At 38.2% G+C, this 15,044-nt stretch overlaps 1 protein-coding gene across 22 annotated transcripts in view; it reads left to right on the forward strand.

Annotated features, from left to right (window-relative positions):
- Positions 1-15,044, forward strand: part of SDK1 (sidekick cell adhesion molecule 1) — a 664,468-nt gene that overhangs the window by 393,408 nt on the left and 256,016 nt on the right. For 4 of the 22 annotated variants that reach the window (XM_044979070.1, XM_044979071.1, XM_044979073.1 and 1 more), the window contains exon 1: positions 7,684-7,751. The exons of 17 other annotated variants lie outside the window; for them this stretch is intronic. Coding sequence is in view for 1 of the 5 variants with exons in the window: in XM_044979069.1 (XP_044835004.1) it covers positions 7,725-7,755 (31 nt within the window). In the remaining 4 variants the exon portion in view is untranslated. Of the gene's footprint in view, positions 1-7,683; positions 7,756-15,044 lie in introns of those variants that run through there. One more of the 22 variants, XM_044979069.1, reaches the window with a different exon arrangement.

The raw sequence follows: 15,044 nt of genomic DNA on the forward strand, positions 1-15,044 counted from the left end.
TCTCCTGTCTGACCCTGCAGCCAGCATCCTTCTGGTTAAATTTTCCAGCAATCAAAAAGCTTCCCTTTTCCTCAGGAAACAGGCCCCTTTATTCTTGTCCCCCAAACTTCTCAGCCTCTGTGGTTTTAACCAACATCTTGGTTCCTTTGTTCCCCTCCTGGGGATTTTTTGCTCTTTCTCCTCTAAAGATCTGGAGAGAGCCGGTTTCACCTTGGCAATAAGCCTCCCCATTGTTCCGCAAGGGCCTGGCCCTGGTATATTCATCTGTTGATAGTCCTTAATGATTCTCATTCAAATGCAGGCACTCAGTTGCCACTCCCTGTCTCCTTAGCACAAGGAGTATCTCTGGAAAAAACTTAATTTCTTGAGACCATGTAGGAATATAACAGTGACTGGGTAAACTGAGTAAACATAATTTTCATAAAAATAGAGAAATATCTCACATTCTTCACACCATATTTCCCCACTCCTATCCATATAATGACATATATACCATGTTGTGATATCATCATCAGCTGGTTCCAGGTCCTGTTATCTACTCTCTTCCCTCTCACTCACTCTCTTATGTACAGAAATACAGTAATGCTTTAGCACAGATCATCAGATCACTTCCTGAATACTTTGGTTTGTCAGTGGAATTAAATAACATACTTTTGATCTTATCAGACTTGGCAGAACAATTAAAGGGAGAACTGTTCATTAAAGTAAGGCCATCACAAAACTCTGACACTTCCTCCAGGGGCACACTCTATGCACCCAAGCATAGTGAAGCTTGAAGCATCTTTCACATGTAACATAAGCCAGCTGGAAGTACAGTGGTAAACAGGAAATTTATCTGCAGTTTCTACCACTTATAGATGAAAGTTATTCAGAATTTATGATGCTTCTTTGTGAAATTACAGGTATTTCTAGAACCCAAGCTTCATGAAAGGCAACTATTAGTAACAAGGTTCACAAGAAGGTGTGATCCCCACATATGTAATTGACTGAGGTTTCTGCTTTCAGTATATAATAAAATGACAAAGATGATAAGGTAGTACTCTGTGGTATCACTTCAATAAAAAGGTGAGGTTCTGAGAATCCAAGGTATACTGAGAGCTAGCTATTAACCTAAATAGAAAACTATAGATAATAAGAAACCCTACGCCAATATAACCCAGTCTAGGAACTTAAGCAATGTGCAGTTATATTGTCAATCTCTCTCCAAATATTTTATGAAAAATAAGAAAGAGCATAGCCCTGGTGTATGAGTGAAAAGGCAAGATTGCAGAAGGTGGGCATACGTAAACTGTTTTGACAGCATGGACACTGCTGGTTGAATTGCTTTTGCAGCACTAATCATCTGGAACTGCAATTCAGGACCTTGCTGCTGGACCTTCTTGTTAAGCTGTGAAATATTGAGGTGCATGTCGTTTCAGTAGATATATTAGTAAATTAGATATTCTCAAGACCTATTCATACTGCTAGGAAATATAGAGCATTCTGCAGACTTGTACGTCTTTTTCTGATGCAGGCTTTGTAAAAACACAAAACAAGATTGATGAAAATTGTAAAAACCTTGCCAGCTAGCATTTCTGAAGAGTCAAAAGATAATAAAGACAATTATCATTTAATGAAGATAAATTTCCTCCCTGAGCATTGGGAGTGTAAAAAGGAAACCACTGTGCAATTGGTAAGATTGGAATAGTTGGGGTCTAAAAATTATACTCCTAGTATGGTTGTATTGTAATTAATTTAAAATACAAGGATGTCATATTATCATGCCTAGTTTCCACTTGCAGTAAGAAGGTATTTTATTCTGTGGTGGTAGTCATCTATCAGATAAAGCTAAATAGACCTAATTGACCCTGGCTGAAACCCATTTAATTATTCAAAATGTAAAAGATGAAAAATATTCAACTTCAGAACTGCAGGGTACAGATTTTTCACCAAAATTATTTGAACAATAAAAGAAAAGGATCTTATTACAGTACAAGATGTTTAGGTCCCTGTCAGTGTCCATGGAGATCAAATAACTATAAAAGGGTTTTTACGCAATGAGCATAACATTTTATAAATTAATTGCAACAAATGGAGGCAAAGGAATCATTTAGTTTTGGGGCCATATCGATATTCTTTTATCACATTCCCATCCACACTTCATGGCACCCCAAACTCATCTTTCCTTATTTTCTTTTTATTTATATAACTAAAAAAAACCCTCTTATTACTTGTCTTAATTTCCTTGGCAAGAGCAAATTCTGCTTAACTTTTAGCAATTCTCACTGTTTTTCCATATGTTTTCTAAGCTCCAGGATGTAGCTTTCTTTGCTGATCAATCCCTTATTCCATTCCCTGTAGGCATTCTGCTTACTTCTAATAACATTTTTGAGGTGTTTTTTCATCCAGCTGGGTCTGGAGCCTTTCCCTACAAGTTTTTTCCCCTTGTTTGGGATGCATTTATTTTTGAAATACTTCCCTCTGTCAGTATTGTTAGGAAGATAAATCATCAGCAGGTCCCGAGTAGATATCTTCCTTTCAGGAAGGAAGCGTTCCTAAACCATAATTTCTCTTATTCACCATCAAAGTTTACTGCAAACTAGAAGAGAGGATTCACTTTGAGGTTTTAATGTGAAGTAAAGTCAGCAGATGTTGAGGGTATAGAGGTGGGCGTTTGAAACATATTGTTGAATGAATTTTTCATAGCTAACTCCAGCAGCTCAGGTGTAGGCAGAAAAAAGGAATTGGCCAGACCCTCCTGAGAACAGACATTTCTATTCTGAGGTCAAACTCAAGCAAGCGCTATGAACTTGTCAAACTGTTTTTAGTCCTTGCCATGGGAATTTTACATTCACTTAGCCTCCATGGATTAGTTCTGCTGAAATAAAATTAATGCTTCAATAAGACATTTTTGTCCAAAGAAAAGGTACATGGTGATGGAAGCTGAGAGGAGAAAATTACATTTCTGAGCAATGATTGTACTTTATAAGCCGTCAGTTCTGAACAGATGCGAGGAAAGTCCAGTATAGCCCAACTCTGGGTGCTCTATCAGCTGTGCCATTTTTATTTCTTTCTTGAAAATAATGCCATTTCATTTCCCCTCCTTTTCTTCACAATATTTAAAATTTCTCTTTGTCAAGGAGAATTTCCAGGAGGACTATTATTGTGATTGTTTCATCTTGTCAGGCTGGTCATTATGGGCCGTTCATTCTGAGAATTGATTGGATATGACTTAAATAAATTTGCGGGGGAAGGGCTAGATATTTTCTTAAAAGTCAAATATATATTTACAGTAATTGAAGTTTAACATTTTAATGGAATCTTTTTGTTATAAGATTTTACTTTTGAATCACAGAAACAAATATTAAAGTTGGATTATAGCTGATCAAAGCTAGAAATTTTAGTTAAGGCTATTATCGCTAATTTAACCCATTATAGCTACCTGGGATATTGAATTTGATATGTTGTTATTGAATACATTACACTGGAATAATGGTGTGCATTTAGGACATAATGGCACTCTTAAACTCCAAATTTCATGACTCCCTTTAGATTGTCACATCTTTTCCTGTAAGGAAAGCTCCCCTGCTTTTTAACAATGGCTGTATAGAAAATAAATTATGTATTACAAAGAATATATCATTAAAATATTGAAATAATAAATATTAGCTAATAATTAGCTCTGGAAATTTCATCTCTTTTCTGGCCTTATATCCTTTTAGTTTCCTTCCTTCCTGCAGAATAGAAGGCAAAGTGACTATCTTATGTCCCTCTGTTCCACTGCACTGTTTTGGCAATGCTTCACCTTCCCAGCAGGTTGCATTCCACACATTTCACATCTGCTGTTCCTCCCTGGCCCAGATTGAAAACATCTCCCCTGCTGATTTGAACTTGAATTCCAGCTGACTTCACACCTGGATACTGGTATTCAAGGTTCAAACAGCATGAGGGGAAGGTGAGATTGAACATCCAGACCAAGGAATGAGGTAATGAGCAGATACGATCAACTTGTAACTACAGTGTTAATATTTTAAAAGCCAATGTCATTATTTCTGATAGTAGATAATATTTCTGCAGTAAAAAAGGTAGGTGAAATTTCCTTTAAAGTAACAAAACAAAACTCCAAATCTTTGAAGTTTGAGAGTTTTCGATTTCTAAATCAGCATAACAAAATATTTAAAAATCAGAAGCTGCATGTCTGTGAAATGTATCATTTTAAATATTATTACACTGACAAATGTGTATCCAAACTGCAAGTTTTTCAAAATGACTACTCTGTTCTTGAACTGGGTGAGCCACTCTGCACTTTTCACTGCTACTGACTATAATATGGAAAATAAGTAGGTGGAAGAGGGAACAATCCATCCCTTTTCTCCTAGATACAACTAGAACAATCATAATAATAGGGGGCAGAGCCTCTCCTGTTGTACATTTTCATAGCTCCACTGACTTCAGTGGGGCTATGAAAATTTATACTCACTAGAGATCTGCCCCTAGTGTGTATATATTACACACATTGCTCAGCCAAAATCACTGGCTTTGTTTTTTTGAAAACCTAGCCCCTATTTTAACATAGGTTTATAATATATATTGAACTTTGTGAATATAATTCTATATATCTAGCTATATAATACATATGTATTATATATCTAGGCTGTCACCTAAATCTTTTATTTATATCTGACACATGCAATTAATCTCTCCCTCTCTCTAATCAGTTTTGCTATTACATTCATTGGAGTGATTTGTCTCCTATCTTTGCCACTGCTCTGTAAGTGATATGTGAAGATAAGAGATTCTTAGAGGACACAAACAGGGAAAATAGAAAATTGAATTTACCTTGCAATCATTTTATAAAATGTGACATACATCAATTATACATGCCAGCTAGGGTAATGCCATGTTGTACAAAGCATGATGATTTCCTGGCAGACCATCATAGCAGTAGTACCAAAAAACTTTTATATGCAGAAAAGTTTTATTATGACAGTGAACCTCTACTTTTCAACTTACTGATTCACCTAGAAAAAATATTTTAATAATGTTCTGCAAATTATGGTGAAAACATACCAAATGCCAAACAAATTAGGCTTGTGTCTACATCTTAAAAAGTACAGGCACTTCCAGTGAGATATAGCATATACATTTTTATGTCAGTCAGGCCTTGAGATATAAGTAAATTCATACTACAGTTGTGGGGTTAATATTTAAGAAGAAATTAAAAGCATGAAGAATATATGAATGGGTAGAAGAGATGGGTGATTAATAATCCTGAGTGTCTACAGACATGGGATAAATTTCCTGTCAAGTAACCAGATCCAGATAGTCCTGTTCAAAGTACTGTACAACTAGGAAAATCTGTTTATATTTGGTTCTTAAATATGTGGGTTAGGATACAAAAGTTCAGCTTCTCAGCTCTGGCTGAGGAGTGCTTGCCATAGTTGAGGAGGGGGCAAAAAGATGGCTTTAAGCAACATTTGGCTCCCTGATCCCGGAGCCCTCTGGTCCCCAGCATAAATTAGAGTGGCTTTATTAGAGCCTTTTCCTTGGACAGTCGCCCTGTACCAGTAGCCAGGGTGTGTGCATAGGAGCTAGTTGGGCAGCTATATGCCACTCAAAAATCCCCTTAGTCTGGGGGATATCTTGTGTGGCCTGACTGCTGCATCAGTTTTAGGGCAGCTTGGGATCATTAGAGTGGTGGAGAGCAGCTTGAGAACACTGGAGAACTAGGGCCATTGACCCTTGTAAATCAGTTTTATTTTTCATTCTGATAAAAATTGTTTTCATTTCATTATGCTGATTGGATGTTCAGAAAACCACAGATGCTGGAAATGGTAACAGGAAAAGGATTACCTCCTACATCCAAACTCACTCATAAATAGTAATAAAAGATGTATCATAACGCCAAGAAACATATTCTGTTCTGCTTTTTACTGTGTTCTGCTCTGGTTAGATATATTTCAGAGTTAAATATTGCAGTAATAAAGCTATTGACAAATAACTACTTGTCACCTTGCTACATAGGTCCAGCTATACCTCCTTGTAGTGTGAGATCTTACAATAAAGCAGGGTCAAGCCTGGTTATTAGTTGGATAGGAGACTTCCAGAAACTTCTGTGTGCTGCAGAAAGTGATAATGATCATTGAATAGGTGGCGCTTTCATGAAGGAAGCAGGTGCTTGAGGTGGCCAATGGAAAGGAGTGACACATGCAGGTCTTCGGTGGCAATTCGGCAGCGGGTCCCTCAGTCCCTCTCGGAGGGAAGGACTGGCTGCTGAATTGCCACTGAATGAAGCGGCACAGTAGAGCTGCCGCCGAAGTGCCACCAATCGTGTCTTTATCTTTTTTTTTTTTCCCGCTTTGCTGCTAGGGGCGGCAAAAAAGCTGGAGCCGGCCCTGTCACTAGCATGGCATTAGAGGGCATTGGGCTGCTTGAAGATGGCAACTTTTCGATGGGAAATAAAACTAAGCTTTTATTCCTTCTGATCATTCAAGCTGTCATGCCAATTTTTAGAAATCAGGAGCTAACCTTAATATTCTGGACCAATTCCATCTTAAGTGTACTCTGCCTACCAAAAATCCCTTCTGTAGTTTCAGTTGGCTCCGTCTTTACTTCATTTCCTAAACATTATGTGCTGTTAAAGAGCTGCAATCTTGCATCCCTGAATTGTCTGAATTTTTCCTGTGTAGGAAGTGATAACTATGTATACTTCAAATTTGCAAAATACTTTGGGATCTTTGAAAAACTCTTTAAATGCATTAGTAATAATAATAAATTATATATTATTATTATTTCATTTATTAGAGTAGAGGAGCCATTAAAACTGAATAACAATATCCCATGCTGACCATTTCCTGGGACTGTATGACTAATGACAAATAATTTAGAACTTAATGGGTCAGGAGTCCAACATCAGAACAGACTTGATGCACCCATGTGATAGGGGGTCTGCCTCTAGGCTGCCTCTACTGCTCAATTGGTGGAATTTTATCCCAGATGTTACAAGCTACCCAGAGAATGGCGGTAGCCAGTACGTCTTGTGATATTCTGGTGACATGTCCAAAAAGCAAAAGACGTGGACAATGGCCCCAGTAGCCTGTAGCTACCATAAACATCTGTGTTATAAATGAAGTCGTTCCTCTTTATGCTCAAGATATGACATTGGCGTTTTGTATGGAAAGCCTCCAGTTTTGCCCAGTCTGAGTGGCAATAGTGTCCATGTTTCACAACCGTACAGTGGTACAGAAAGGAAACAGCTCAAATAGATCCTGAGCGTGGTTGTCATGCCGAGATTGTCATGCTACTGATGCTGCGATGCCAGTTTGGTGAAGAACCTCTGTATCAGAGTTGGAGGAAACAGATGAGTATAGAACCCAAATAGCAAAAGCTGGAGACTGCTTCAACAGTTTCATTATTCAAAGAGATTGGAGTTGTGGGAGGACCTGACATAGGTTTTTCAGCTTTGTCTTTGACCATGAACCAGGGAGCCCAACCTTGGCCAACTCTGGCTCGCGAAACCTGTCGTGGCTCTTTACTAGAAGAACAATGTCATCAGCATAGTCAAGGTCTGAGAGCAAGAAATCACTAATCTTAATGCCTATGGACCTAACGGAATGCTGCATTACGAAATCCATTGCCCAACAGAAGAGTGCAGGGGCCTAGATACCAGATACTGATTTAAAAAATGCCAACATTCCAATTCCAGTTTACCCCCTTTGGATATTGCCTTCTGAACTTCTGTATGAATGTTTCTACTAATCCAACTCATTAGAGTATGTAAGCAGCTAAGATGACTGATTTGAAACATTTCTGTGTAATTTACACATTCTTATCATCTAACCTCTCTAAATCTGGAATTTCATCTATCTCAGTGGTTCCCAAACTTTAACAACCTATGAACCCCTTTCACTAAAATGTCAAGTTTTGTGAACTGCCTCCTAAAAATGAATATTTCCAGGGATTTTCTCTTTTACCGGAGTATAAAGTATAAAAGCAGTGATCCTGGAAATATAAAATTTGTTTTTATGACATGCTTATTACACACTATTTATTATTAATTATTATTTATCATTACAATATTTTTATTACATTATGAAACGGCAACACTCTTCCAAGATCTCACTTTCATAGCTTGTATCACTTTGAATAAGCCTGTTATAAGACAAGGCTCCTATGTTTCTTCAAGGATTATCAGATGTGAAGCAGCATGAAGGTATTTAAGAAGCCAACTCAAAGAGTTCCTCCTACACAAGCATTCAGGTCTTGAGTAGTCCAGGCAAACAGTGCATGTTACAAGAAAGCTTAAATTTGTTCTTCATAATAATTTTTAAAACAATACTATCTGTCTATTTAATTTTAAAAACACCTCCGTTTCCATTTCTTATAAGGAGTCTTGACGTTTAAATCTCCTCACTGTGATAGAGATGCTTGCTTTGATCTGCTTAACTCCTGGAAGTTCAGGGGCTCTGGGCTGCTGGCCCCGTGCTGTCTGGGGTCCCTAGGGACAGCTCTGTCTGCCATTAGGAAATTTTTTCCCGAGAACCCCCTGTAACATTTCACAAACTCCCAGGGGTTCACGAACCCCAGTTTGGGAACCATTGATAAAGTTGCTGGGAAACAATGGAAGGTGCCTGCACAATTTCAGATCTCATAGATTTCTAAAGGTACATACCAGGAGCCATATTTGCCTGTAATGTCAAAAATTCTAGAAGCTGTAACCTTTTCTGTGAGATTTACTGAATGCAGAATTAACTTAGAATAGCTATTTTAAGGAGAGCTAATCACAATTATTTTCTTGTGGTATGAGGCTGCAACAGCTCTACGTGATTTTGTAATAAAATAAGATTATATGCTATCAGTTCTAGGAGTTATAGTATGAAACCATATAGGTATCTTGCTCAGCTTCTCAGTGATCTTCATGTCAAAATATAATCATCATGTAATTTCTTACAAATGAAAAGATGTAATTTAAAATGACATGTTCCAAGGATATGAACAGGGCTCCCATGTTCAGTCATCCAAAGTAAACAGTTTAGGAGATATTTGACAGCAAATAAGTTGAGGTTTTCTTTTTTAACTACTCCTATATCAGAAAAGTTTGCTTATAAGTGTCTCTCTTGTTTTATGCATATTTATTTCTTAGCAGAATAGCTCAATATAATAAGCAGTCACTGAAAAATTCTGCCGATGGTGTGTTTTACATATTAAATAGTTCTCTTAATGAAGATTATGACATAGCTGAGAAACAGTATATTTTAAGCAGCAAAGAATCCTGTGGCACCTTATAGACTAACAGACGTATTGCAACCGACGAAGTGGGTATTCACCCACGAAAGCTCATGCTCCAATACGTTTGTTAGTCTGTAAGGTGCCACAGGACTCTTTGCTGCTTTTACAGATCCAGACTAACACGGCTATCCCTCTGATACTTGACAGTATATTTTAAAAATCTACCGCTTTCCTCTTGCATTTTTGACAAACATAATCTGAAAAAAATAAATGTGAAAGATCAGGGATTATTATTATAATAAATGTTCATGTTAAAGTGTTTCTTTTTAATCTTTTCTCAATATAAAACACAGAACCGGAAAACGGAATAAGGCTAGAAGTTCTCTTTGTGTTCTGATCCCAGCACTATCATTCTGTCAGCAGAACTACTTGCTGGGAGTATATTATTATTATTATTTATTTTATTAACCATGATTATTACAGTAGTGCTTAAAGGCCAACCAACAATGGGGCCCCAGTGTGCTAGACACTGTACAAGTATATGTACTCAACTCTAAGCTATATATGCAATGACATGCAAAAAGGCCATCTGAACATATTAATGTTGGAAAGTCAAGCATTCAGAAACTAGGAAATGCCAGATTCCAGTTTGCCCATGCAATCTTAATTCTATCATTTGTGCGTATGCATTATGATACCACCTGTAACGTGATCACGTCCTCTTTTTTTCAGTCGGACCTCTGCTTCATTCAGTTCACAAGATGGACAATGCTTAATGAATTAGTGAGGATTCTGTAGTGAGTGAAGTTGTTGTCTGTAGGACACTTACTGAAGTTGAGAAGTGTACAGTAACTGAGACGTGGACTATAAAGAGAGAATGGATAGTCTTGTGGTTAAAGCATTTGATTGCAACCCCAGGAGGAGAATCATAGAAATGTAGGGCTGGAAGTGACCCTGTGAGGTCATGTAGTCCAGCCCCCTGTGCTGAGGCAGGGCCAAATATATCTAGACCATCCTTGACAAGTGTTTGTCTAACCCATTCTTAAAATCTCTGAAGAGGGGGATTCCACAACCTTCTTAGGTAACCTATTCCAGTGCTTAACTATCCTTATAATTAGAAAGGTTTTCCTAATATTTAACCTAAATCTCTTGCTGCAGATTAACCCTTTACTTCTTGTCCTACCTTCAGTGGACATGGAGAAAAATTGATCACCATTCTGTTTCTAACAGCCTTTAACATATTTAAAGACCACTATCAAGTCCCCCCCGAGTCGTCTTTTCTCAAGATGAAACATACCTATTTTTTTAATCCTTCCTTCTAGGTTAAGTTTTCTAAACATTTTATCATTTATTTTTTTGCTCTCCTCTGACCTTTCTTCAATTTCTCCATATCTTTCCTAAGTATGGCTCCCAGACGCACTTTAGGAAACAGTACTCATGCTGAGGCCTCACCGGGTGAGTAGAACAGAACAATTACCTCCTGTTATGTACCTACAATACTTTTGTTAATACGCCTCAGATGATGATAGCCTTTTTTGCAAAAGCACCACACTGTTGACTCGTATTCAATTTGTGGTCCACTGTAACCCAGATCCTTTTCTGCAGTACTACTGTCTAGCTCAGGGGTGGGCAAACTTTTTGGCCTGAAGGCCACATTGAGGTTCTGAAACTGTATGGCGGGCCGGGTAGGGAAGGCTGTGCCTCCCCAAACAGCCTGGACCCTGCCCCTTCCACTTCCCACCCCCTGACTTCCCCCCCTCAGAACCCCCGACCCATCCAACCCCCCTTCTCCCTGTCCCCTGACTGCCCCGACCCCTATCCAACCCCCTGCTCCCTGACAGGCCCCCTGCGACTCGCACACCTATCCAATCCCCCCATTCCATGACCACCACCTCCAGAACCTCTGCCCCATCCAACCGTCCTCTGCTCCCTGTCCCCTGACTGCCTCCCGGGACCCTTGCCCCTTATCCAACCCTCCCGCTCACAGCTCCCTTACCATGCCTCTCAGAGCACCAGGACTGGCAGCCGTGCTGCCCGGCCAGAGCCAGCCATGCCGCTGCACAGTCTAGAACACTGGGGCAGGCCGGTGGCTCTCGCAGCCGTGCTGCCTGGCAGGAGCTTGCAGCCCCGCCGCTCAGAGCGCTGGCGGCACAGCGAACTGGGGGAGGAGGGACAGCAGGGGGATGGGCCAGGGGCTAGCATCCCTGGCCGGGAGCTCAAGGGCCAGGCACGAGAGTCTGGCCTGGTGGGCGCAGTTTGCTCACCTCTGGCCTAGCTAGTTATTCTCCATTCTGTAGTTGTGCATTTGATTTTTTCCCCCCTTCCTAAGAGAAGTACTTTGCACTTGTCTTTATTAAATTTAATTTTTGTGAATTCAGACCAATTCTCCAATATATTATGGTTATTTTTAATTCTAATCCTTTCCTCCAGAGTACTTGCAGTCCTCCCCTCCCCCCCAGCTTGGTATCATCCACAAATTTTACAAGCATACACTGCACTTCATTAACCAGTATTTTCATTAATAACTTGAATAGTACTAAACCCATGACAGACCCCTGCAGTCGCCGTTTGATAGGTCCTCCTAGTTGGACAGTGAACCGTTAATAATTACTCTTTGAAAATGGCCTTTTCTTATATTAAAATTTCATCTAGACCACATTTCCTTAGTTTGCTTATGAGAATGTCATGAGGACTAGCAAAAGTCTTAATAAAATCAAGATATATTATGTCTACAGCTTCCCCCTATCAACTAGGCCAATAACTCTGGGGAAGAAGGGAATTAGTTAGTTTGGCATACTTTGTTCTTGACAAATCTATGTTGGCTATTACTTATCACCCTATTATCCTCGAGGTGTTTACAAATTGATATTTTAAATAATATGTTCCAGTATCTTTCCAGATATTGAAGTTAGGCTGTCTAGTCTGTAATTCCACATGTCCTCTTTGTTCCCCCTTTTAAAAGAAAGGCATTGTTTGCCCTTTTCCAGTCCTCTAGAACCACATCTGTCTTCCATGAGTTATCTAAGGTAATTGCTAATTGTTCCAAGATTGCTTCAACTTCTTCCTTATGTATCCTAGGATGAAGTTCATCAGGCCCTGCCAACTTGAATACTTATCTAAATATTCTTTAACCTGTTTTTCCCCCTTGTTGTTATTAGTAATTGTGTTAAGTGGTCACAATTAACCCTTCTTTTAGAGAAGATTGACGCAAAATAGGCATTAAACACCTCGGCCTTCGTGATGTCAACCATTATTAGCTTTCTTTCCCTGCCAAGTAGTGGACGTATACTTTCCTTCATCTTTCTCTTGCTCCTAATGCATTTAAAGAACCTCTTCTTAGAGCCTCTTGTGGACCTTGCTAGACATAACTCATTTTGTCCTTTAGCCTTTTTGATCTTGTCCTTGTACATGTTTTTGAGGGTGCCTCTGACATCACGTATCTAGCCGTGCCTTCACCACTGAGTGGGTTTATCATGTATCCCTGTGAGTGATAGTTTCACAGCTATTAAAGAAGGTAATTGGTAGTGAATGAATAAAGTTGCAGATGGTCTTTTCAAGGTGATTGCAAATATGAAATCAAGTCTTTAACAGATAGGTGAAAGGGTTTGTGAAACTGAGAAGAGGATATTCTATATTGAAGACCATTGCAAAAAATTGGAATAGTTGCATTTGCAACTTATTTGGCATGCCACTGGTCATCACAAAACACTGGGAAGCTTGGCAAATTGCAACAACATAAGACAAATGGGCCTACTGTGTCTGAAGAGGTGGAACCAACTACTTATCTGGGGTTTTTTTAGTTTGTAAAGCCCTCTAGACTGGGATTTTTTACTTGTAACAAATCTAGCGATGTACTTTGGTTTTTATTATCCCATGCTCATCATTAAGACTGAGCATCTACAGATCTGAATAGCCTGATGCACACCTATGATACTATACAATTAATAACAATCTTGGTTCCCTTCTCCTCTATTTGAATCATAAGTGATTATGTCAAATGCTCACTTCTAAATAACCTCTGCTTCTGCAGCACAGCCAAGAATTACTATTGAGTGTATTTTAATTTTAATATGGGAAATCTTGTGTCACAATAAGAAAAGGCTATTTCGGCCATTTTATTTTAACTAGGCATGCACTGCCTTTTTTAGATTTTTAGATTGGAAATTTAGAAGAGACAGAACTTTGATAGAAAGAAGAGAGAGGCTGAAAGGAAATGAATTCCAACATACTGTGTCCTGCACAATTATATATATAAGCTACAATGAGAGTCTGCAAAAGAGGCTTCACATTGTGTTTAATGCAGTTGCTTTTGAAAGTTGAAGCCTTATGGCTTCTTTGTTGTGAATGTCGTGACTATCAATCAGGTTCTGACTGATGTCCTGCTTTCAGACAAAACGATTTTGCATGGTTGCGTATATTTCAACCATGTATTATTACAGTATTGATCTCATCTTCATACTGGCCTATCTAATCTGTGGCTGAACTGTAAAAAGCCATGGGATTTATTGTGAAGACTCATGTAAGTGTATTGTGTGTTTATCATTTATTACCTTTTGTTTGACTGGAAGTAATTGGTTTGTTTAATAATTTAAGATTTCTCTTTTTTAGAGAATTCTTCTCCTTATCTAAATTTTGTTGCACATTTTGTAAGTCCATTGTTGTGTCAAAAATCTAAAATGTATTGTTTCTTCAACTAAATGAATATTATTTCATTTATGGCAATATCTCTGGTAAATTTGATCCACAATTCTGTTTTTCTATTCAAATAATATTTATTTCTAGTCACACTGCTTAGAGTTATGTGTTTGCATTTGCCCTGACAAATTGAAGTATTTGTAGTATACAAGTATTTAAAAAACTGTACTAAAAAAAATGAATCAAACATTCTTTATTAGTCCAGTCCTAGTGAATGTAGCAGGCATGTTTCTGAGGAATGGACTGTTTAAACAGATGATTACCACTCCAATTTAGCTGCGAAAAGGCAAACTCCACCTTTCACTGCAAATGGAAAACAGCCATGAAATAACATAGATTTAAAAGAGAAAGGAGTGAGAATTTGTTTCCCATTAAAAAAAAAACTTTATCCATAAAAACATGCAAAAGCAATATGTTGATCTTTGACAATATTATGTTCCTTTGCTCTGAAGACATCTGGTAAATTTCCAGCTATGAAAATAATTTGAGTAGGATTTTGGAAACTAACCAAATATTTGGTGCCACTCTTTGGATTTAAGATTCTGCTTCTTATGCCCTTCTTTAAAATTAACAGCCTATACCATAAGATATGTAGGAATTGATGTGTATAAATATGTCCTGCAGCTATTTCAAAATAACGTACTATCCCTTGTATTAGAATGAGAAGTTTCCAAAATTTCTATCTTCCAATCTCCTTAATTGCTTGAATCAATCTTAATAAAATTGTAGTCCTTCCTAAATATTTACATAAGTGCATTCCAATTGTTATTACTAATGAGTCCTGTAAGAAGGTTAGTGACTTACTTACCAGATTGATATGTTATAGGTAGTTGCCATGACTCAGGAGTACTATATTAATGTTGTCTTAAGATAGGGCATAATTCCTATATTTTCCAACTGTGTAGATCAGGTTTAGTTTTGCGAAATGCAATTCATCGTAAGTAACAGATACACTCAATTTTGCTTTCAGTTGCACTGGTAGAACCTAATCAATTCTGTGGAGTTCAGTATTGTAACTGAGGTTAGCATTTAACAGTGCCTTCTATGGGCTCCATTACTGGTCTCACGATGTGAAGGACCTAATGATAGTGATGATTTAATTCTCCTTTAAAAAATACATTGAAGTTTTGACATTGAGCTAT

Source organism: Mauremys mutica, chromosome 11 (assembly GCF_020497125.1).
Source record: "Mauremys mutica isolate MM-2020 ecotype Southern chromosome 11, ASM2049712v1, whole genome shotgun sequence".
In the NCBI taxonomy this organism is placed as follows: domain Eukaryota; kingdom Metazoa; phylum Chordata; order Testudines; family Geoemydidae; genus Mauremys; species Mauremys mutica.